The 23,525-nt window shown below is 40.0% G+C and overlaps 1 protein-coding gene across 3 annotated transcripts in view; it reads right to left on the reverse strand.

Moving 5' to 3' along the window:
* The window catches only part of khdrbs3 (KH domain containing, RNA binding, signal transduction associated 3), a 53,530-nt gene that overhangs the window by 15,217 nt on the left and 14,788 nt on the right, over positions 1 to 23,525 (reverse strand). For all 3 annotated transcript variants that reach the window (XR_013297864.1, XM_077590768.1, XM_077590767.1), the window contains 5 exons: positions 13,234 to 13,352; positions 10,399 to 10,515; positions 6,126 to 6,272; positions 3,936 to 4,075; positions 2,078 to 2,258 (listed from right to left, as the gene is read on the reverse strand). Coding sequence is in view for 2 of the 3 variants with exons in the window: in XM_077590768.1 (XP_077446894.1) it covers positions 2,078 to 2,258; positions 3,936 to 4,075; positions 6,126 to 6,272; positions 10,399 to 10,515; positions 13,234 to 13,352 (704 nt within the window). In the remaining variant the exon portion in view is untranslated. The remainder of the gene's footprint in view (positions 1 to 2,077; positions 2,259 to 3,935; positions 4,076 to 6,125; positions 6,273 to 10,398; positions 10,516 to 13,233; positions 13,353 to 23,525) is intronic.

Below are 23,525 nucleotides of genomic sequence, written 5' to 3' on the forward strand. Positions count from 1 at the left end.
AACCTTTTACATCATTATTGCCATTTATCAGCATCCCGTCCCCTTAACGAGTGAGAGCTGAATTTGCCGGATAAACTGCATTGTCTTCTTTCCTCAGCATCAAACAAGTGGAAAATTGTTTGACATAAGACGGAGGAAATTTGGCGAATGAAGCTATTGAGATATCGCATAGCCCCTTTACTCCAAATATCTGGGCGAGTACAATGGCGCGACGCCGCTCTGCCCCCGAACACGAGACGGGATTAGTGTGACAGTGAATGGTTGGGGGCGGAGGGGTGGGCTGCTGCTGCCGGTGGTGGTGGTGGTGGGACGTGTTATTGGATGAGGGCAGGGGGAGGTAGATAGCGCTCCCTAAGTGACTCTTTCATTTGTATGCCAGAGGACGGCTGAGAGGCGTGTTGTTAAAAGATAAGGGCCGGCCTCAGAGGCCACTAAAGACGAACAGAGGGCCCGCTTCTGTGCGCAACGCTGGCGCTATCGCAGCTGCTCCACAACAACGCCGCGGCAGATAGGACGCCATCGATATGCTCCACGCGACAAGGCTCGACTTCATTTTCAAATTCACCTTGTTTTCTTTTTTCAAAGGGTGGCGGAATGGCGGTTCATTGACTCGACTAGTTGCCGCACTCAATACGGAGTAAATGTTGTCACGTTGTAAGACAATGCAGCCTAGATTTAGTGTTTAAGATTGGCAAATTCAATTATTCATTCAATGGCCCGATATTTCAATAAGCACATGTTTTTGGGGAAATATGCAATGATTAAACTGAGATTTTCCCCTTTTCAAAACTCAATACTCTTGTCCACAGTCAGAATTTTTGGATCAATGTGATCTCATTCCAAGTGTAAAATGAGTCATGACAAATTTGTCAACAAAACAAGGCCATGCCTTGGAACTATTGCGACAAATTGTGAGGAAAAAAATCACGACAGACGCCAAAGTTGCCTGACTCCTCAAAGCATGACTTTCCTTTTGGGAAATTGGCAAAAAAAATGTGACCAAAACATTATTTCTAAACATACTGTCAGGTAAACTGATTAGGGAAAAAAAATAATGATACCATATACATAAACTACATGCCCCATATTACTATTAATACTTAGACTATCAGATGATTGGCCTTGAAAACCGACAACTTTGTCTCACATAAAAGTAGATAAAACACTTTCTTTTTCTCTCACCGAGTTATCCCATTTTTTAAAATCCAATTTTGGTCAAATTGCATCAGAATGACACGCTTATTCACACCTGCCCCGCGATTGCGTTCGAAGCTCCGGCCATTAACGATAAAATCCCTGCAGAAATCGCCACAGAAAAGATGAAATGAAATGACACCACTGCTTATGATTCACCTCCGGGCAACGGTACATCCGAGATGGGCCACCCACCCATCAATTACACCCATGTAGACCACCATTACATTGCACGCCTACACTAGGAGGCATTTTAGATCAAAACATAACGTTTTGCTCCCGCTGACCAGCATGTGACCCTTTGCAGCAGTGAAATAGACGGAACAGATGCAGAGCAGTTGAAGCCATATATATAGGATGACTACAAAAGAGAGTTTGTCAGCACCATGGTGAGATTACTTGGACTGTGTACGTTTGATAAACATGACTCATTCAGCCTCTATTTGCTGGAATGTGGTTCGATTTATCATTTGGCACATGCCAGGCTTACTCGTCCCCCCTCGCCATCCCAGACTGGATTCGCAGGTGCCGGCGTGAGAGGATGTAGTTTACAACAGTGACAATGATGCGAAACAGCTGGTCCAGGAGTCATTCTCCACGACCTCCACACATTTGAATTTCAACCCGCTGAATAAACCTGTCACATGTGCTTAGGCACGGGCGGCTGCCGTAATACCCCGAGTCGAGCCACCTCGGCTTTTGAATATAAGATGCGGATGCAGGAGCTATTAAGCCACTCACGTGTGTCACGTGACACAAAAGCCATCAATGCATTTATATTGTATATTTATATTTTTAGCCATCACGGTCACATCGGAAGTCGACCGTAATACTCCGTAATTCTACCCAGTTCCTATTTTTCTTGTCCCGTCAGGTGACTTACGTATTCGTCATACGTCTCCTGGACTATAGGTGGAGCTGGTCGGTATCCACTCGCTGGGGGGGCTCCCCTGGCTCGTTGCACCCCCCTAGCCCTTGCAGATGGTGTGCGGCTGGGCGGGGCTCCTCGGGGTGCCGCTCCTCTTGGCATGGCTGCGTGTAATGGGGGTACTCCTCCTCGACTCCTGGCAAAAATTATTACATAGAGTACCAATACAAAGTGCAAATCCGAGTATAAAATATTTTTAGTTGATTGATTTAAACCTAGATAGTCATCTCAATAAACAGACACAAAACACCGCTTCCATGGTAGAATTTTACTCAAAGGCAGGCCGACCTTGCGGTTTGTTAAAAATGTTGTTAGAGCTTTTACCGTGTCGGCTTCGTTTTCTTTGAGCCCAGTTAACCGATTTGAAGCAACGGCAAAAACCCACAAAAGGTGGCTTCAAGGGTCATTTGCTTTCTATACTTTCAATTCCGTGCGCGCTACGCGTTGTTGAAACCTCACATTCCGCAGACTATTAAGGACAGTGGTGGATGTTTACTGGATAGAACTGAGAACAAGACGATGCGCAGAAGGTTGGAGCGTCAGGTCGAGGGATAAGTCTTATCCTGAACATTCTTTTTTGTCCCCAAATACTACTCACTCCCTGAATTTAAGGCAAAAAAAAAAAACATCTTTGGTAAAAATTGGCTGGCGTTGAAAGCCTCCGCCTTATTTACTGTATTTCCTATGGGCTAATTACAGCTTGAGGTAAAACTCAGCCAATTAAAACCACATTTCAGAGCAACCTGTGAGTTTTTGGTTATCGTAGAATCTAACATTAGATGTGTTGCTTGGGTTTTCTGGGGAAAAATAAACAAATTCCGGCTTTGTGGGATCTGCTTCAAAGCGCTGAAAAATCTGGGGATGGCTAGCAGTATTTTTATTTTTGTGTGATTTCTCAGAGGAGATGCAACTCTGGAAGCTCAGAGGGATGCCACACAAGAAAGCGCTCCTCTGAAGATCGCTTGTATGCAAAGGATTTTATGCTAATATTTTCATTGCAAAACTGCAGGTGCTTTTAGTATGAGATTGAGTGTCCTGATAGGAATGCCACGGGTGAATATTTTGTATTTAAAAAAAGGGGGAAAAACATTATTAAGCATTTGTGCTGACATATTTCAAAGAACTCTTTCTTGAAGTGGCTTCTTAGGGGCAACAATAATGACTCTCAGTTTGCTATCCACTGCAGATAATTTTCAGGCCTGCATGAAATTAAAATAATAGTAAAATATACCATCAAATTCCCAATTTTTCAAATTTCCGTGTAAGAAAATAAATTTTTGACCTGGTTGGAGTGTGTCCATTAAGATGCTGTTTACATTTTGACTATAGTCGGATTCATAAGACAAAGTCTGGGACTTTAATGACGCATTTTGTGCTATATAAACACTTTTAAATCAAAACACCCATTCAGCAACAGCCAATCAGAGGAAAGAGTTGACATATAAAGATTCACCATTTAAATTTTGGCCACTTCAATAATAACAAAACCAAAATTAGATTGCAAAAGGACATTTTAGGCATTCTGAATGCAAATTATCTTCCAAACCTGCTTAAATGCCATCACTGGTCACAAAAAAGAATAAAACCGAAAAGAAAAAAAAAGGTCAATCATCTTTTAAGTGGTTCTACTCACATTGGTGAGTGCACTGCAGCTTTTAATAACAACGCAGCAGGTGAAAGTGCAACCTACGAGGAGGATTCGACGCTTCATCCAATTACAGAAAATTGCTGTCTCAGAAACTTCTTAACGGTAAACGAAGTCGACTGTGCAAAAAAACACACACACATATACACGCACATACATGCAGGTTACCTGGGAATTCCTGGAACAGGTGTCCCTCTTGCACGGGTGGCTGACTTGCCCCTCACGGCTGGTACCTTGGCATCTTCCGAGCCACCGTTCAGGTACGTGAGCTCCTGCAGCTGGGCCTGTCTGATCTCATCGTTGTAATCCTGCACCACAAAAAATATTATATAAGTATGCACATATGCTGGTAGACTGGTGTCAAAGTGGCGGCCCGGGGGCCAAATCTGGCCCTTTGCATCATTTTGTATGGCCCGGTAAAGTAAATCATGAGTGGTGACTTTCTGTTTTAGGATCAAATTAAAATGAAGAGTATAGATGTATATTTAATTTCCTGATTTTCCCCCTTTTAAATCAATAATCGTAATTTTTAATCAATTTTTTCTGTGTTTTTAGTTCAAAAATCATTTTGTAAAATCTAAAAATATATTTAAAAAAAGCTAAAATAAACATTGTTTTAGATCTATAAAAAAAATGAATATTCAGGGATTTTAATCCAGTTGTTTTAATCCATTAATTTAAAAAAATCTAAATATTATATCTAAAATGGTCCGGCCCATATGAAATCGAGTTGACGTTAACGCGGCCCGCGAACCAACTCGAGTCTGACACCCTTGATCTAATGTGTGCGCATACCTGGCAACCTCGGCTAGTTGCTCATTTTTACTCAAATAGGGGCAGCCTGGGTATACATTATGTTGTAGGTTGTGTTGTTTTTGTATTTGGTTTTGTTCTGCAGGTGCCTGGAGCTGTAGCTCCACCCCCGTGGCAGAGCCCTGCCCAGGCCAACACAGCTGGGACGACTTCCCACTCATCCCTCCTCCAATCAAGGTCCACATCCTGCCCTTATTTAAACCCTCTTATTTTCATTCCTGGGTTTGACTGTCTGGCATGCAGGTGCTAAGACAGTGAAGTCCTTACTTGCTCTAGAAGGCACCAATTGTCTAAAGTTAAGTAAGTTTTGTTTGCCCCAGCTTCACCTGATTTGTGAGTACGATATTCATTGTTATATTGAGTATTTTTGTTGATAAAGTTAATTATTTTGGGCTGCATAGAGGGACTTTAGATAACTTTAGACACCCCGGGGTATACATATAGTTTGTTGCACTTTTTCATGTGGCTTATTTATGTGTCTTAAAAGTTGAAAATTTTCTCCAAAGTGGACAAAAAAACTGTGACAAAAAAACATACTTCAAAAAATCCCATACAAAGGTGTTAACAATTCGAATGGATCAAAAAATGTATCAAATATGGGAACAACGTATAAGTTGACAGGTATGGTATACTTTTTTTAGTTTAGTGTACATCATAGGTGTCAAAGTGGCGGCCCGGGGGCCAAATCTGGCCCACTGCATCATTTTGTGTGGCCCGAGAAAGTAAATCATGAGTGCCGACTTTCTGTTTTAGGATCAAATTCAAATGAAGAGTATAGATGTACAGTACATTTCCTGATTTTCCCCTTTTTAAAATCAATCATTGCAATTTTTTTCTTTTCGGTTTTTAGTTCACAAAGCATTTTGTAAAATCTAAAAATAAATATATAGATATTTTCCGTTTTCCACTTTAATTTTGAACATAATTAAAAAATACATTTTGTTTCCATTTGAAATGAAAAAGATGATTAAAAGAAATTTTCTCATACTAAGAAAAAAAAGCTCAAATAAACATTGTTTTAGATCTATAAAAACTGACTATCTAGGGCTTTTGATCCAGTTCTTTTAATCCAAATTTAAAAAAAAAATCTATTAGATCTAAAATTGTCTGGCCCTCATGAAAAGGAGTCGACGTTAATGCGGCCCTTGAACCAACCCAAGTTTGACACCCCTGGCATGAAAATAGACTATCACTCCACTGGAATATGTTATGATTTTTATTTTTTTGGACTTGTGTGTCAGTGTTCCATGGGAACTGGGGGGAAAAGGGTACCCCTTGAGAAGGGGTGCTGTTTTCCTGTTGGTAGCGTTGGGATGGCTCTACGGATAATTAATGAGATGGAAATCAGGATAGCTGAGAGCATTGCGCAGATCATCTATAATAAATGTCGGGAGTGTAAATAAACTTGGTGCAGCGAGGCGCTACCTAAGAGGATATGTTGTGAGATCATCGCCATTCAGTGTATGTGCGCAGATGCTCGGGTTTGAAACCAGGCCGTTCTTCCATTGAGAGGCGAGTGTGTGAGGATTTGTGTGGTTGACTTACTGGGATGAGAAACTTCTTGATTTCCTCCAAGGCGTGCCCCATCCTCGCGTAGGCCTCGGCTGGCGGGGCGAACACCTCGATGAGAACGTGCAGGTCTTCGTTCAAGTGCTGGTATTTGGCCTCGCCGCTCTGCCGCAGCTCTTCTTCCTGTCAGGACAAAAGTATGGGCTAAATGGGATGCCAGTTTGCTGTCAGCTTGCGTGATTGGCCCACATTTCTCATTATGGCAAGAGGAAGATGCTTTGCTGGAAGGAAACGTCTTGGGGGATCTGGTGAAAGTGCAGCTTTAAAGATATTTGGGCTTTTATCTTGTCACAGAAGACGCTCGATATCGAAGCGGTTTGTTTATCAATGACGTTAATCAAGGCCTTCTCCATGTTAACACTTGCATTGATTAAAAAACTGTTGTTTTCATGTCACATTGTTAAGTAAGGTCACTATTTTTCTTCATTTTGACAGATGTTTAAGTGTGAATGAATACTAGCTATATTTGAAATATATGCGGTGCTTCTGACCCTGGAAAATCCATGTTTGCTTCTCTTTAAACTTAAACATTCCATTTCTTTGAAGAAACTAGCCAGAACCTCGTAAAGCAATTCACGCATCGATCAACTCTTCAGTCCAAGTGGCGCATCCGCCTCTGTTTCCCGTCACTTTTGCTCTCATCCCGTTTTCACCGACTCGATAAGAAACATGGCTTGGCAGGAGGAATTAAATGAGCTTTAATCCCTGCGCAACTTAATTTTTGATCATCTGTCACCACTCAAGTTCCATGTTGAAGTTTTTAAAATGGGTTTAGGCAGACATTAAAAAAGAATCGCACCCGAGAAACCGCACAAGTAGAGCAGCTGCACCGAGTTAGCATGTAAACAGCGGTGTGCTTGTGGACCGCTTAGGCCGCGACAGAAGCAGGCCAGGATAATGTTGATGTCAGAAAATAGGACAGCCAAAGCCCCAAATGTCTGCGATAACATCAGACAAAGAAACAACAGGTTCAGCGTCCCACTTTCCCACTAAAATTGTTATCCAGCGAGGCTTTCCAGTAGTCCCGACTTCCCTTTTCCCTCCTCAGCACCAAACTCGGTCTCTGATGTCATCTAATTATAAATAACCTTCTTTTAAAAGTGCCTGTGGTATGTTAATGATATGGTAATTTCCGCTATAAATCTGGGCTTTTAGGGAGCCACCGATTTCAAGAGTGCATGAATCTAGCCATGTTTTTCCTTTTCATGTGTTGGGATATTTGCGTTAAAAAAAGCTGGGAAAAAAACGATCATTATAGTCTCAAAACGATGACTCACTCTAATGATAGCATGAGTCATGTGGATTCAAAAATAAGAAGCAAGGGTGAGAGAAGAGATAACTGCTCAGGGGAATCTTATGAAAACATTTCATCCATAAATGCTCCCGATAAGTTAGTACATCTAAGGCAGGGATCGGAATTCATGTTTGTAAATGCTAATCTTTGAGAGCCATACCATTTAAAAGTTAAAAAAAATGAAAATGAAAAAAACATGAAAATGTGTGCATTTTTTGTCGCCATTACACCACTTTTAAAGTAATAAAAGTCTCTGAATTATTTTGACAACATTGATACGCTGTTGCTAATCAATAAGGATCAATAAGAGGATGCATTTATGGAAAAAATATATATTAAATCGGCACTAGATGTAATGTTGGCACCACAATGCCAACGTGACACTCCTATTGGTGCAGCCGTTTCCATACTTTACAGGTTAACAGAGAGCCATAGGCACCCATCACAAGAGCCACATGTGCCTCCAGAGCCATAGTTTCCCTACCCCTGATCTAAGGGAAATCTTACACGGTTTGCGATAGTCCACTTGCACGAAGGCCCCATCTGCATGGAGACGTTTTCCGAAGGACGGAGGTCACACTATCAGCGCCGATAAGAAGCATCCGTGATCCAGCGGCGTCCGACACGCAGCTAAGCAGCCCAAAGCGACAGATTACAGCTGTCTGTTTCTCATATCTATTGGCGCTATCTTCCCTTTTCATTTTGCCCAGCGACAAATCTTCTTAGAAATAGCGGTTCACCCTGGAAGGACGCGGGGGGGACGCTAGAGCTTCAACAGACGGGGCTTCGGGGAATGGAATAAATCAGCTAAATCCATTGAAATCAAATGAAATATTAAAGAAAAGACTTGGAGGGGGTGATTATATAGTTTGCCGGATCACCATCAGGTAAGCAATCATGTCCAGGACATTTATGAGGAAACAATTTCTGCCTTTTTGATTTTAAACAAGAATGAACCGTGTTAAAATCAGACAGGTGATTTTTTTTTTTGTTGAAACTTTTGGAGTAGGGATGCACAAAAATGAAGATTATTGGCCGCAACTGAACACAGAAAATGAGGTAAATATAGATGACAATTGACTATGATTAAAATAAAATATGGAAAAAAATGTACTAGCTACATTTTCTATCTCAAAAAGTCATAAGCATATATTGTACTGTAATGATAGTAATTTAACCTTTTTTTCTCTTTATTTAAAGTTAAAAATGAACATTTCTCTCATTTTTGGAGCTTTGCACTATTTCACTATCCATTTTATCATATTTTCTTCATCTGTCCAACAGAAATAATGATACTCACTGCCTGACTGTCCTCGCCATATTTATCTTTCATTTTCTCGCCACAGTTGATCTCATACACGTGTTCTGATTTTTACATCATGCCGTTATTTCAAAAAGTTCAAACCAAAAGACATTAAAAAAAAGATTCACCCTGACAATTAAAACAAGAATTCAATCACACTGGGCTCTCTCTGTAAGCCAAGCATAGTAAATTAATTTTATGGCTTACGTGAGGATTGTGAGAAAGTCCCAGGGAGGAAAATGGATGAGTTAATTACGGCGTTAACAAGAGGGGGTCGCACAGCACAGACGCCTCTACATCATTCCGACCTGACAGCGGCAGGACAGCTGAGGTGCCGTAACGAGGCCGGATGACTCGGATGCCGACAGCTCGGTGCCTTTCAACCCCTCCACACTGACGTTATTGTCAACACCGGTGCGGCAAATATTAGAGCAATTATCCCGGCGCTTTACAGTGTCTCGAAGAAACACGTACAATTTTATCCCCGTAGCCAACACACCAACTGATTCGTGACTAGAGCAAAGACATTTCCATCTTTCACAGAGTGGAAATTTTCCCGACCCAGTGTGAAGCTTGAAGGCACCACACACAAAAAGAGAAATATAATGAGCTGACACGTTGAAATAACTCGTTAGCACGGCCGCCTCGCGATGCAGGGGTCACGTGTTCTACCCGTGCTAGGGTGGATGCTTTTCGAGGAACTCCGTTTTCCTTGTGCACAGAAGTTTCTGTCTTTTGGGGCTTTAGGTGTAAATATTTGCATCGGAATACCGAGCCGTGAAAAAAAAGATGACAACAGATTCTGCTCAACTCAACACCAGAAATGTCACCAAAGTGCGGAAGATAAGAGCAACCCCAGCTATTAATAAAAGAGGGATGCCGTTATGCCTGCTCCTAAATCGCACCGTAACCACGCGCAGACAAGTGCGGGTGCTCGGGTCAGCATATCTCCGTGACGGATCTCTTCTGGACCGCCTGAGACTATTGATCACCCTAATCAAAAAGAATGCGCTGTATGATAACAAGAATTATTGCGCCCGACAAATCACAGGCAGGGCGATGAGCCTAGCCGATTCGATTTATCCCTGGCTAACAAAGTCTGCAATCAATCCCGCGCCTTCTGAATCGCCGCCGGAGTCATTTATATCCTCTGGGGTAGACACCTACATAATCATTGATAAATAGCCTTTGGGAAAATGAATTTGTCTGATATTTTGCCTTTCTGTGAAATACCTGAGCAGTCTTTCTCCTGGTCTTTGACAGTTGAAACAATATAATAATCCACAACGTGTTTTGCGTGAAAGACTGCGTATGAATTCCAATGACCCCATTTGAATCCAATGAGCAGGTACCTTCTCAATCCCTTTAAATGACTGATTTGTCCCAGTCGGGCAGGAAATGCAAGACGATTTTAAACCACCAATTTTAACGAGGTTGCTCATACATGAATGTTACCATGTGTTATTTTGTCCTTCACTTAACTGAGCAACATGACAATATTGGACCAATTTTTAATGATCTGTTTAAGTTAAAAAAACAAAAGAAAGAAGATTCATTCTATTTTAAATTGGCGTGCCCGCTGACCTCATTCTCCATTTTATTCTGACACAAATGGGTTATGCCGGAAAGGTAAAGAAAAAGAGTTGCGTTACCTTGTCTTTATCCCGCATGGAGCCTTTTCCCAGAATGGACATCTTTGTGAGGGTGTCCTCCTGTACCCTCTTTAACGAGTTTCCACGTGGCCCGAGAAGTTTGCCGACAAAGTTAAACTGTGGGAGAGGGAAAACAAAGAGCGTTGGGGATCAATCACGTAGCTGTTTGCTGGAGATAAAGCACAAAGACGTCCCTGTCAATTTGCCTTGGCTTTAACCTACAGAAGCTTTTCACTAAAGCTAATAATACCTTTTCTTTCTTTCCTCTGTAAGATCAATATGGGAGGTAAATCATCCGTATTTCGTCAATGTTGGGTTGTTCTGTTGCCTTTTTTCTTGAGTTACGATATCATATCTGAGTAATGAGATTGTCTTGAATTATACAAGTTTTTGTTGAACCCCCTGATTAAAACAAATTCCTACAAAGGATGCTGCTTTGTGTACTTTTGGATACTCAAAATGGGCTGTTGCTAAGCCAAGCAACACTTTGTCGACGTAAAAAAAACCTTAAGGCAATTCCACTGGCAGTCGGAGATGGTCAAAGAGAGACAAAAGGTGGTTAAAGTTTTTCTGCTTTATTCTATGTTTTTTTCTTTGCCAGTGACTTATACCGCCGTCTCCTTTAAGCGTCAAAGTCATCAATTAGCTGGCAGGAGGTAACGCCTTGACTCACCCTTTCCTCTCTCTGCCTTTTGTTCACCGAGCTTATTTGCGGGCGCCTTCCATTTCTAGCCTGATTGCTTTGAGAGGAACGCTTTAATCATTTACTTCAGTCCAGTAACATGTAACTTGTGGTGTTTTTATTTGATTTTTCTTTCAGTCCTAGCAAGGTTGGATGTTTGGATCCATTGTGTTTCTCAACTGCTATTTCTGCCAGTGGGATCATATACAGAGGCTAATTATGAAGTGTACTATGGAAAGTTGAGTACAAAAAGAAATGGCGTTAAAGCAATATGGAGCTCTTCTACGTGAGGAGTATTAAGAATAACAACGTCATAGTGATATTAGATATAACTCAAAAATGGGTCAGATAACATAGTATGTTGTTGTGTCACATAGGAGAGTAAACAGCTATGAACACTAAATTAGGAGGTAAACTGTATAAATAATAATAATTCCATAGCAGACACAGACAATATATAGAATGTAACATATAGTATCAAGCAAATTCCAGCAAGCATCTATTTGTGGCGTTTATTTATTTATACTTACTGAACTTTTGTGAGATAACAGCAGTTGCATTTCATATGACTGCTTTTACTTGTTATATTAATATATTCAAAATCAATTCTTATTTTGACCCCACCGCAGCCATAAAATCAACCATGTGTTCATTATTGAGTTTCACTACCTTGGATTGTGTCTAGTGGACATGCAATTTCCTGAGTGTATTCGGTCACATTCAAGGTAAAATCAAATGACACCAGCCAATATGTTTGGAGTGGTAATACCATTTTTTCATATGGAAAAATGATCCAAGTATATGAGTTTTCCAAGCAAATAAATCCCCTACTGATTATCATCGAGAAAAATCTGGCCTGTGACTAATGCTCCAGGGGTTTACTAATGCTTTGGGTATCATGAGGGATTAGATGACCCGTCTGAACTGGTATGATGTCATTGCATTATGGGACAGGATTGGGATGCCAGGTTGGGAAAAGGTTGCCATAGAAAAAATAATAATATAAAAAGTGTGACAGAACAAGAACCTTCTTTATTCAAGAATATTTTAAAGCAAGAATATACAGTGGACACCCTTAAGTGGGAAAATCTAAAAGAATGGTAAATGACTCGACACATTGCAGGTTTTTTTAATATGTACTCTGGTTGACATTAATGCATAGCTGAATTTTAAAAAAATATTAGCCTATGCTTTTCAACACTGAATAGCCAAGAACTCCTTCTGCACACAAAAAAGTCACAAAACCCACACAAACACTCGCTCACCCACTCGTAAACAGCCATTTGGAAAGGAATGAACCACCCCAAAGCCAGAGCAAAAAAAGGTGATGCTGGGCAATACAAGTGTAAAATAAAAAATAAAAAAAAGAGAGAAAACTATTCGCATGAATGACTTTTGCCATTGCGACCTGCCAACTATAGCAAATTGAATTGGTCTTCCCCAAGTGGCTGCAAATGTGTCAAAACAAAGCTGTGAAACCAGACTGAGAATGCAAAAAAAATAAAAAAGACGAGTGCGGTCCATTTTATTCAAGAGAATCTCATCACCCAAATTTTTCAACCTTGTATTTTTATCAGTAACATCATTTAATCAAACCCCAACAACAACAATCCATCCACTCATGCCTATTTCTGCAACGCTAACCACTGTTCCACCGTACTGCCCGAACAAAAGTGTGACAGGAGCTTAGATTATCACCAATTCTCTACTGCGAGGGTCTGCGTGCGTTTGCCCTTTTCCATTTTCAATGCACTGCGATGTCTTATTGTTTGTAAGAAAAACGCCTCTGGGAACAGGGAAAATGGCTGTTTTTTAACTGGTGTATGGAGAAATCCATGGTGGGAGGCAGGGAAATGAAATCCGCTGTGAGATAATTCTCCTCAATCATATATTCATAAATATTCATAGACGTATGAATATGGTGAGACATCAAAGTGGCATTGATCAAGGTCAGTGTAATAGAGATGTAGTGTGCGCCCGTGTGTGTGTGTGTGTATTTGTGTGTGACGGGAGAACTCCTCCTGAATGCAATTCTCCTTGCCATGATGTCCTGATACGTTTACAACTGACAACATTAAAAATAAATCAGAAAAAAAGAAGAAAACCAGAGCAGGTTGCGTTACCTATAAATAAATGGCGCACGTTCAACTTACTTTGGGAAACTGCTTGACTGGTATCAAAACTTTTTGGCCCAGTTTCATGTTCTTGTTGATGACAACGTCGATGAACTTTTCCTCCTCCTTGCCGTCGTCTTTCTGAATCTTTTCAATTTCTGAAAAAGAAAAGGAGATAATGGGGATTAGGGGTCAGTTTGGGGGGTCGCAATGCATGGTCACGTGTATGTTATCGCAGGTTTGGTTTATTCAAGTCTTGAAATTGTGCGTAATGTGAACAATGTGGTATACACATGGGGAAAACCTTTAAAAACTAAAACGAACTAAATATAGAAAAAAAACTAACAAAGGACTGCAATTGTTGTTTGTTGCTTTTTCAAAGTGCAAAAAAAACAACCTTTTTTTCTTGAACATTCAATCTGGGAAAAAAAATTTAATATGAAGATAAAAGTCTGTTAACAATGAATTGAGCTGCCTGGAAGAACATTATTTGTTTGTTAAAGAAAAGTGTGTGGCGTACAGTACAATTAACGTTTTTTAGTAGTCTTGTTGGCCTTGATTTTGCAAAGTTGCAATTGCTTGGCGTATGTTGTTATGGTAGCAAAAAATATAAGTATAACATTGATTAGATTACCGCCTTTTTCTTCATGAGAAAAAGTTAGGATGCATATGTAGATTCACATTCATTTCAAATGATTGTTTAAATTTTATAGCATATGTATGACTTGGATATCTTCACCATTCCATTCCAAACACAACAGAAAAATGAAGAAAAAAGGCAAAGGTTTGATCATTGGTCCTCATTTGTAGTTGTAGTTATTGACCTTTAAATTTCACTTTTCACATAAAGTGAGGAGGAATTAAATAAGCAACTGTGCAATAATATTCGCTTCATCTCGCCGTCTTTTAAAGGTCACAGCAACTATTTGAAGATATTTTCAAGCTACTTACTTTGGGTAATGCCAAACTATCTGCCCTGATTTCCCAGGCAATAAAATTAAGTAATCCTTAGTAATACTCACTTTGTGAAGCAGTCCTATATTTAATACTAATAATGATCATCAAAAGAAAAATGTTGGTCTGTTCGGGGTCCTCAAGCATGTATTTGTATTGTAAAATTTGTTTTTGTCTTTTTTGAGCTGATATTGATTGATTTTCATGTGTTTATTGGGAGTGGCAACTTCAGCCTATGTGTAAAATGTACTGCAAAAAAAATATTAAATATTTAAAAACACACACGCATGCCTTTTTCTCGTAGCCACACTAGACTTGGATGGATTTCGTATCATGACCTTGAACACTTAATCAGATGAATAACAACATTTTTTCACTACCGGTAAAATGATTTTTACAGAAAGGGCAACTTGTGAATGCGTCAGGGCGACATGAATAAAAAAAAAAGGGCGAGAGATCTATCCCAGATTTGTTTCTTGCAATATAAAAATGATTTTTAAAAAGAGAAGGGTATGTTTTTGTTCATTATTTTATGTGGCTGCTTCCTATGCTGCATACAAGCGACTAAATTTAAAAGAAATGAATGACTAAAGTCATATTAGAAGGAAAAATGTGTCATCGTGTACGATTGGTGAAGCCTGTGTAATATTTTCTGATCTTGACTACATGAGAATGATGAAATCAAATGTATTACACGTAGACAGCCGAAATACATAGCCGTATTTTTCAATTACGCTAAGCCAAAGACGTGCAAATTAGAAGCAAAAAGGGGCCTGTGATTTACCGATAAAGCTCCCGCTGCATTAATATTGCAGGGAATAATTAAAATTCTTTGATATATATATTTTTTTCATCCCAGGATAAAGGATAACTGAGCAATCAGGGAGATAGAGATATCTTTGAGCTCCAGTTTATCCTGCGGGTGGAGTGAACGCACATATTCTTAGGAAAAAGAAACAACAACATTAATATTAATGCATCACCTAGCAACATGCCGAGAGAGATTCCTTCCTCCGCGAGCTGATGCTTGCTTTCAAAACTCTCTTGTGATGCTCCTGTGTTTGTTTCGACATCAATTTGGCCCACTTTTGCTCACGCCGAGTCATAAAATTCCACTTTATTAAGGAGAATGTTGCATTTGGCGTTGGAATTGACCTCCAACTCACCCGCCCGGCAGGTGCAATTTACAGCCAAGATGCAGCTTGGGCTTTTTGAAAGTAGATTGTTCGCCACCTCGGTGCCATTATCAGCTGTTCAGGAGAAGATTCAAAGGCCGCCACCAGCATAATGATCCTGTTGTGCCGCGGTTTTGTAGGAGACTCTCCCACGACTGCAAATGTGTCGTGAGGTGCACGCTAGTCTAATCATGGACTTCTTCAATGATTAACCCTCTTGGAATACTTGGTAGTAGGAGATTTAATAAAGGTTTGAATCAGAGGTTAAAACATGGAGAATTAATTGGGGGGGAAAAGGGAAAGTACAAAAATGATGTCTATTTTACCAAAACAGACTTCTGTTATTACTTCAATTGGATAAAGTAGCATTATTATATGATCCTAGAGAAATTAAATGGAATGGGATGAAGTTAGAATGTTGATATTTTCACAGAGGGTTATAGAAGTGCCCCATTCACTAACAATTATGATAAGCAAATAACTATTTTTGTCTTAGTACAACTCCTCAACTGATTCCAACCTAGTTCCTCTCCACCAAGTAGTAATATAAATAATACAATTGGATTTAAGGGAATGCCCCAAAAAGAGCGAATGTGTGAATGTCGAACTACGAATATGAGATAAGACCATTCTTTATTTATCCCCATAGCAGAAAAATGACTAACTATGCAAGAAAATGTATATACAAGGTACAACCAATATAAGTGAAATCTAAAGTGGCTTAGTCAATGAATTATAAGGAAAACAGCATTGAAAATATATCTATCCATCAATAAAAAAACAGAACAAGTGAAGTTTATTAGCAAGTGCAAGGACAAAATGATAAAGTTATCACATCAATACAATCACACAATAATAATACAGCATGTATAGCAGTATGAACAAAGTGCACCACAAAGAAGTGAGCCTTGAAAATTTCATAGGTTTATAGTTAACCGACAAAATAAGTCATTATTCCTGGGCCGCAAATGACAAGTGTGTGTGGTTTCCTTCAACAAATGCAAAATACAAGTGACTAAGCGCAGGAAATGTGTGTGAAGGCATCTCGTCCATGCGCGTTGGCTTTCAGTGGAGCAGAACTGAATGCTGCTTTACAATTAGTCGCGCAGAAAAGTGTTTGACTGCATATGTTTTGTGCATTACTGGCTCATCGCTGGGTGGTTCTGCCTTCTGGCAACGTCTGCCTCGTTTGCAAAAACCTTTCAGCCGCCATAAAGACACGCTGACAGGAGTTAGAGCAACATTTCTTGGGTCGGAAATAATAGAAAAAAAACATTTGACATTTCAATTAAGCAACGCAGTGTGGTGTTATTGTTGTTGTTTTTTTTCTTCTTTCTGCATATCCTATCACGCTGAAGTGCGGTTACATATGTTAGCTCCAGGCTATATTCCTATCACTTCTAATTACACAGCGTGACACGTTCTTTCGTTGGTGCCGTCGTTGTTGAGCTTTATCAATGCAATGTACACGTGTGCAAAAATAATTGACTACGACGTAGGAAGGCGGCAAGTTGCAACCTCTGTCTCACGCGAGGTAAAGAGTCGAAAATGAAAAGCAGCAGTGAGTTTATACGTTACTCTTTAGTGCAGCTGATGCGACAGACTCATTACTTTCTTTTGCAATGGAGCAGAAATGTCACATTTAATATTTATCTGCAGAAAAAGATATACCTTAGCGCCACGCTCTAGGTGGAGGTTTGGAAAACATGGTCTCTGTACATGTAGCGACAAAAGTATACCTTTTGAACCCAATTATGAGTATTTATTTTGCAGTTGGGCTTTGTGCGTACTATTTTAGTATGGCAAAAAGTCAAAATATTCATCTTTCCTAGCTACTTATCGAGGAGGTTAATACTCAAAAGTCTGTTGTTGACCTTTTTTTGACCTGTTGTGTTAATTTGAGGGTAATCAACACTAAATTTGGATTTGGCTATATCATATGGATAAAAAACCGTAATGAAATATCCGCCAATGAAAAGGCGCGATAACTGTCGACCATGTTGAAACTTCAGAGGAGAAACTAGCAAGTGCGACGAAAACAAACGTGAAAGGAGCGATGTCATACGTACACTCATTATGAGATTACACAGAATTCAAGCTGTAATAACCTCATTAATTCTACACTGAACTGCATTTGCATAAGACGATGCTTCCCTTGTCTTAATAAATTAGGACAAACGAGCGCTTGTGTTTGTGTTGTTTGTTGGGATAGCGTGTGCCAAGGCTTGCAGGCAGTATGGTCAGTGCCAGACACACTTTGCCTCACACACATTTCCAGAGAGCTGCCAGTGTGACCACACAAATTTAGCGTAAATGGCCGAGTCGAGGCTTTGACCCTAGAAAGAGGGACAGATCAAAAAAGAAGCTCCTCAACTCACTCCTGATTTCACTCCTCCAATGCCTCGGCAAGGTCACGCCGGCAGCGGGGATTCGTCTCGCCACCCCCCGTAATCTGGAGATTACATTGCGAGCGATCGAGGAGGCCCTCCTCCCCTCCGTCCATCCTTCCCCTTGTCGTTTTTTGCTCCCGTTTCTGCCAGACTGGCTCTCGACGGCGAGGTAACGAGCCAAGACCCGCTTACAGTGTCGAGATCATGTCCGCGGATTAAGACGGAGAGCCCCTTGAGTGGCGCCTCCTTCATTTCAGTTCGCGCCCTGTAACGTGTCGGAGGCGGACACCATTCGCGGTCTTCTACAAGTTCTCGTTCGCAGCGGAAAAGGAACGCAAATGCCGGGACAAGTGATGGATTTGAGGAATTTCTTTACGACGGAATGTCTCGAGGCTCCTTCCCCCGTATTTGTGACAAGTCATCAAGTTGGGCGTCATGATGTTTGATCATCGTTTTGATAGTTGCGGGGTGAATTTGTTTTGGCACATGTTCGCTTGAAAGCACACTCGGGATTATCCCAAGTGTTCTCGACCTGCCAAAATCCTCGCGCCTCCGCTTCCAAATAACGTGTTGCGGTGAAGGATCATGGGAGGTATAGGTCTGCAGAAACTGCAATTCTGCCTAAGGTGGAAAAGAAAAGTTTGCCAGCATTCTTCGGAGTTATGGTAAATTATCCAACCCACTATGACTAAGTGTCTTACTTGTGATGCTACATGTTGTTGAATTACGAAATCACGAAAAACACAGCTGAAAACCAAACTTTGAAATGTTCCATTTGAAATGAGCTTGTTCCTCAAGCGTCATAAATAGATTAATAGTATTCCAACAGTCTCAAACTGTACACAGAATCATGAAATATTCTGTTAAAAGATGGAAGAAATGAACAAACAGGCCCTTCATCTCAAAGTCCTGCTTTTACATTGGAGACCTTGTACAGTTTGGAAACAGTAGTATTATGAAGGCTATTTTCAATTACTGGATGAAATGGCTGTTCATTTGTCCGTAGCCTGACACAATGGACTGCAGTGGTGCTGTTCATTCATTCCAAATTAGCAAATCAGATCTTCACAAACCAGCAAGGTGATGCCAGATCCTCTGGGAGGAACTGGGGTGATTTGCCCACATGATAGCAATACGCACAAGGTGAGGCGAGGGATCGAACCCAAATTTTCATTACTGCGTCCACCTTTGCACATCAGAAATGCTTTGATTCTATTAGAAATTGAAAAATACAAGTGTAAGGTGGTCCTTGGTCAAGTTAGTCATTCAATTTCCTTGTGATGTAACTCATTAAAATCAAAAAATTATCTCAAAAATGAATTCGATATGTTAATCTGATATTTTCATAGACCCTGCATCTTGACTAAAATCAAAGAACCTCTTAATCATTTCAATAACTTGATTATGATGCCTTATGATGATATCTACCTGACACATATTTCAAAAGAATAAAACATTTGTTATCATTTTTACAACAGATAAAACTCCAGCCGTTTCAAACGGTGTAAATCATTTTTCCTGCTTTTCGCGGTCACACATAACACCCCAAAATATGCTTTCTTTTGCTTCCAGTAGATGTAGCAGAGCAATTACACATTGTTTGGAGAATAGAAGCCTTTACATTTTTTTTCTACCTTGTGCATACCTACTCTGTAGGGCTTCAAGTCACTTGGGTGCATTTACCTGGAAAATACTGTTTACTCTCCAGAAGCAACAAAGTGGTGCCTGAAGTCTATTAGGAAACAATTATGCTTCTTATGTTTATATATATGAAAAAAGAAGAAGCGCAGTCTGAGCCTACAGGGTGACCTGCAATGCACGTAATGAGCAAATGCAGAGCTGTGCAATACAAGCGAATTGCATTGACGAATCACAGTCTCTGTTAAGCACAGCACTGGCAAGCCACCACTGCTTTGTCTTCATTAGGCTATCAGCACACCACTGTGTACAACATAACAGCAAGCCCCTCAGGCTGCTCAGGTTCCGGATGGAAGGAAAAAGTGGGATTTCGCCGCACAGATAAATCAACATTTTAATAAAACATCCAAATGGCTTTCTTCTCTGTGTTATTATTTTTTTCCCCGACCTCCAATAGCAAGAACTGTATCAAAGCCACGGCATGCCACCATTGAAAGACGCTGATGTTTATGGTTTCCCGTATCCTTTACCCTAATGAAGTTACACATAAAAATGTCATTAGGCTGCAAGAAATGGGCGGGTCTGAGAGGTGGGGAGATCTGAAGATAAAACGGTGGGGCTTAATGAACATCATTATCTCGACCTCATCGCAGGCACTTTTATCAAGATACACGCTGAAATCATCGTAATGAATAGTAACTCCTTTACTGTCAAAGTCAAACTCTCGAGTGCAAAGACCCACTTGGGAATAAATGCTTTGGCCATAACTCGTGTAATATTTCAGGTATGAAATGTTCATACTGACCATCAAAATGGCAATATTTGAACTACATTCTGGAGTAGTCACCAATAAAATTAGGACACCATCAGCAACCTATTTTTTTCAATCAATAATATTCAAAAATAAGACGCAAATGACCAAAAAAGGCGACAATAAAGAAAAAGAAGACATAACTGGGACCAAGAAAAAGAAGTTACCTAATAATAGCAATTTCTAATTCACCTACACAGAGCTCAAAGGCTGAAGAAGTGTGGGTGGAGATGGAAAAGAAGAAAAAAATTCAATATTTCAGTTAGCAGAGAAGGCAGTTTCTAACTGGAGACAAGTCCTCTGGGTTATTGATTTTCGTTTTGTTATTATCTCAAATAAAACCTAGAAAATTATCGTTTCTTTTAGGAATATCAGGGTAACACTGATTTCGTTGACGATCAAATCTCAAAGCACGACGACGCCCCCCTCATTTCCAGTACGTTCCCCTCCCGAGACAAAAACAAGCTCAGACAAATCCTCTTCCTAACTGTGCCAAATCGATGACGTTGTCGCTCTTGCATGCTAGAAAGCAGCAAGTCCACGAAATAAAGAGATCAATATTGCAAATGAAGAAGGGCACTTTGATGTTCTCCCATGGAGTGATCTTAAATCAACCAAGCTGTAGTTTGACACTGATTCTGGATCAACTTTACCACACGAACAACAAACATTTTTTGTTTTCTTTTGACAGCTTGGCCATGTCAAGCCTCAGGCCATGCTCTTTATTTACACTCTGCACACAGAACAAACAACAACAACAAAACAACACTACTCAAAGTTTGTGTATTGATCACAAATTCATTTGATACCTGGCGAGGAATTCATAAATAGATTCAGACTAACTATATTCCTTGAGCTATGATAAACACATTTATTTCTTATCATGACAGGCTCTTTTAATGCTGCATCTGGGGGTTGTTGCTAGACTGGATTTATGCCAGGATTTCCCCCAAAAAATGCATCGCTAAATCATAAGCAACATATATAAATAATAATAATAATGTGATTTCATGTCACTTGTCTACCAGGACTTATCCCTGAAAATATCAATATGTTAACAACAATACCTTCATAAATACATATTGTGGAGAATTAAAACTAACTGCTTCTGAACACGGTTCTGTTCCCACGGTGATGCCATATTGATTCTCGGAGAGCTCGGAAATAGCAGAACTCGACAATAAATGTCGGACTTTTTTGCATGGTCGTGCATCTTTTCCAAATCAGTTCCCACGAGGGCATTCTTTTCCATCTTAGTTCAAATTTTACCCAATTTCTGGTCCAGTAAACAATCTAACACTAATGCAAAAGCCGGTGTAGTGACACCTGGTCACAAGTTTGTGTCTGCAGTGTATTGGCACGACCTCACAGGAGCCTTTTTGTGATTAATTACTTAATCAAATGCTGCCCTCATTAAAAAAAGATTTATTTTCATCTCATAGCTGCATTTTGATGGGATCCTTTAAATTGCACATTGACATTGACTGTTATGCGCCTTTAAAACTTGAAAACGTCAAAAAGTTAGATAATAAGTAGACCCAAATAGATGTTGTCCTTAAATTTGACTTAAAACCATTTCAAATGAATCAAGTGCAGAGGGTCTGACCCCCTTTAGACTGGCATGTAAAATAAAATGTGGATTAAGATGCCGTCAGTTGCTTTTTAAAATGTAGCCAGATGCTTAAGAGGGTCTTCTGTTCATACGGCCGTGACAGGTTTAATACTCATAAGTGAGGATTTAATGGGTCTCAGTGGGCACTAAGAAGGCAAAGGGGAAGCACTATCTTGAGAAATATTTCCGACAGCTGCAAAAATGATGGGCTTGCTATCGAGAAGACAAAATCTGAAAAGATGTCAAATTTTAGTCCAGCTTTATTTTGGGTCAACAGTGCACAGTTTGAGAGCTTGAAATCATCGGCTTTATTGTAAGCCATCCTGTAAATCTAAATCACATTTACACCATTTGGATCAACATATAGCTTTTTAAACTTGATATCTTGAAGTGTTTATAGAAAGCGATCACCTTGTCAAAAACAGTTTTTTTCTTTTTTTCTACTATTCTCTCTTTAGAAATATCTTGCATTCTTTTTTAAAGAAAAGGTTGAAAGGCAAAAAGAATATTTTTTTGAAGTGGAACGTATCCACACTTCTTTGTTGGAAAATGTCAACAGTTTGAGACGCAGATTTTCATTTGACCACTCGCTGAATGCAAACTACCAGTAAAAAAAACAACTATCAAAATGCAAAGGTTTTTATTCAACTTTAGTTTGAAAACTCACATTCCAACAAGCATGAACACACGGGGGCAGGAAGGAGAATGAAAGATGGATGCAATAGATTTTTATCTATTTACAGCCTAGCTTTACAAGGCACGCAAGCAGGCAGGTCGATGGATGCAAGCAGCCAAAACGTTGGCAGTAAAGTACGCCTTTTAATCAAATGACGTTTATATAGACGGCTGAGACATGCAGACACGCGTAAGGAAAAGTAAGCGAATAGAAGCAGATGAAATTAGTCATCATGGCTGGGATGCCATGGAATACAGTGCAAAAAAACGCTGATAATTCTTTCATTCAGTGGATCTGAAAGCACGTTTTTTTAGGTCGCAGTCATAAACAACGGCCAGTTAAGGTTTTTTGCAAATTCAGTTTTCCAATTCCGCCAACACAATTGGGTAGATAAACAGGGTTTTTCAACCATTGTTAGTTATTTTGCTGAAGCGTTAAATTTAACAAAACTAATTTTATGGTCTGAACTTTGACTTTGGCGATTACTAGTCTTTTTACGCTTATATTTTATTTACAGGTTACACAAAATAGTTTGTTTTTAACAAAACAAATGAGTATTAAGACCTACCGTATGCATGCATGTACATCTATGTGTATATGTATATATGTGCCTATATATGTACCTATCTATTTGTCTAAAATGCCTTTCCTATTTCTGCATCCTCACCCTCTTGCTACTGTGACAACGACATTTCCTGAATACGGGATGAATAAAGTTATCCAATCCAATCCAATGACCTTGCATGTTTTGTAATTGTGGAAATAATTCAAAGAATTTAGAGAACGCTACGGGGAACTTTTGACGACTCCACCCTTAAAAGACGGATCGCAGATTCAAAAATATGAAATTTAGGTTTTCCAATTTACGTGAAAGAAGGAAGACATGGGGAAGTATTTCATGTGAAGCCTTGAAACGGGAGTTAAAGGAAAAAAAGATGTGAGCCGGCGTGGAAGCGCGCAAGCGAGAAGGGTGGCGGGTCGGTTAGCGGGAGGCAGCTGGGGGGCCGACTGTGCTGAACGAGCAACGGGCAAGGCTGATGGATTACATCCGCTCTCTCTCGGGTAAATGGACACC

Source organism: Stigmatopora argus, chromosome 21 (assembly GCF_051989625.1).
Source record: "Stigmatopora argus isolate UIUO_Sarg chromosome 21, RoL_Sarg_1.0, whole genome shotgun sequence".
NCBI classification, from domain to species: Eukaryota; Metazoa; Chordata; class Actinopteri; order Syngnathiformes; family Syngnathidae; genus Stigmatopora; species Stigmatopora argus.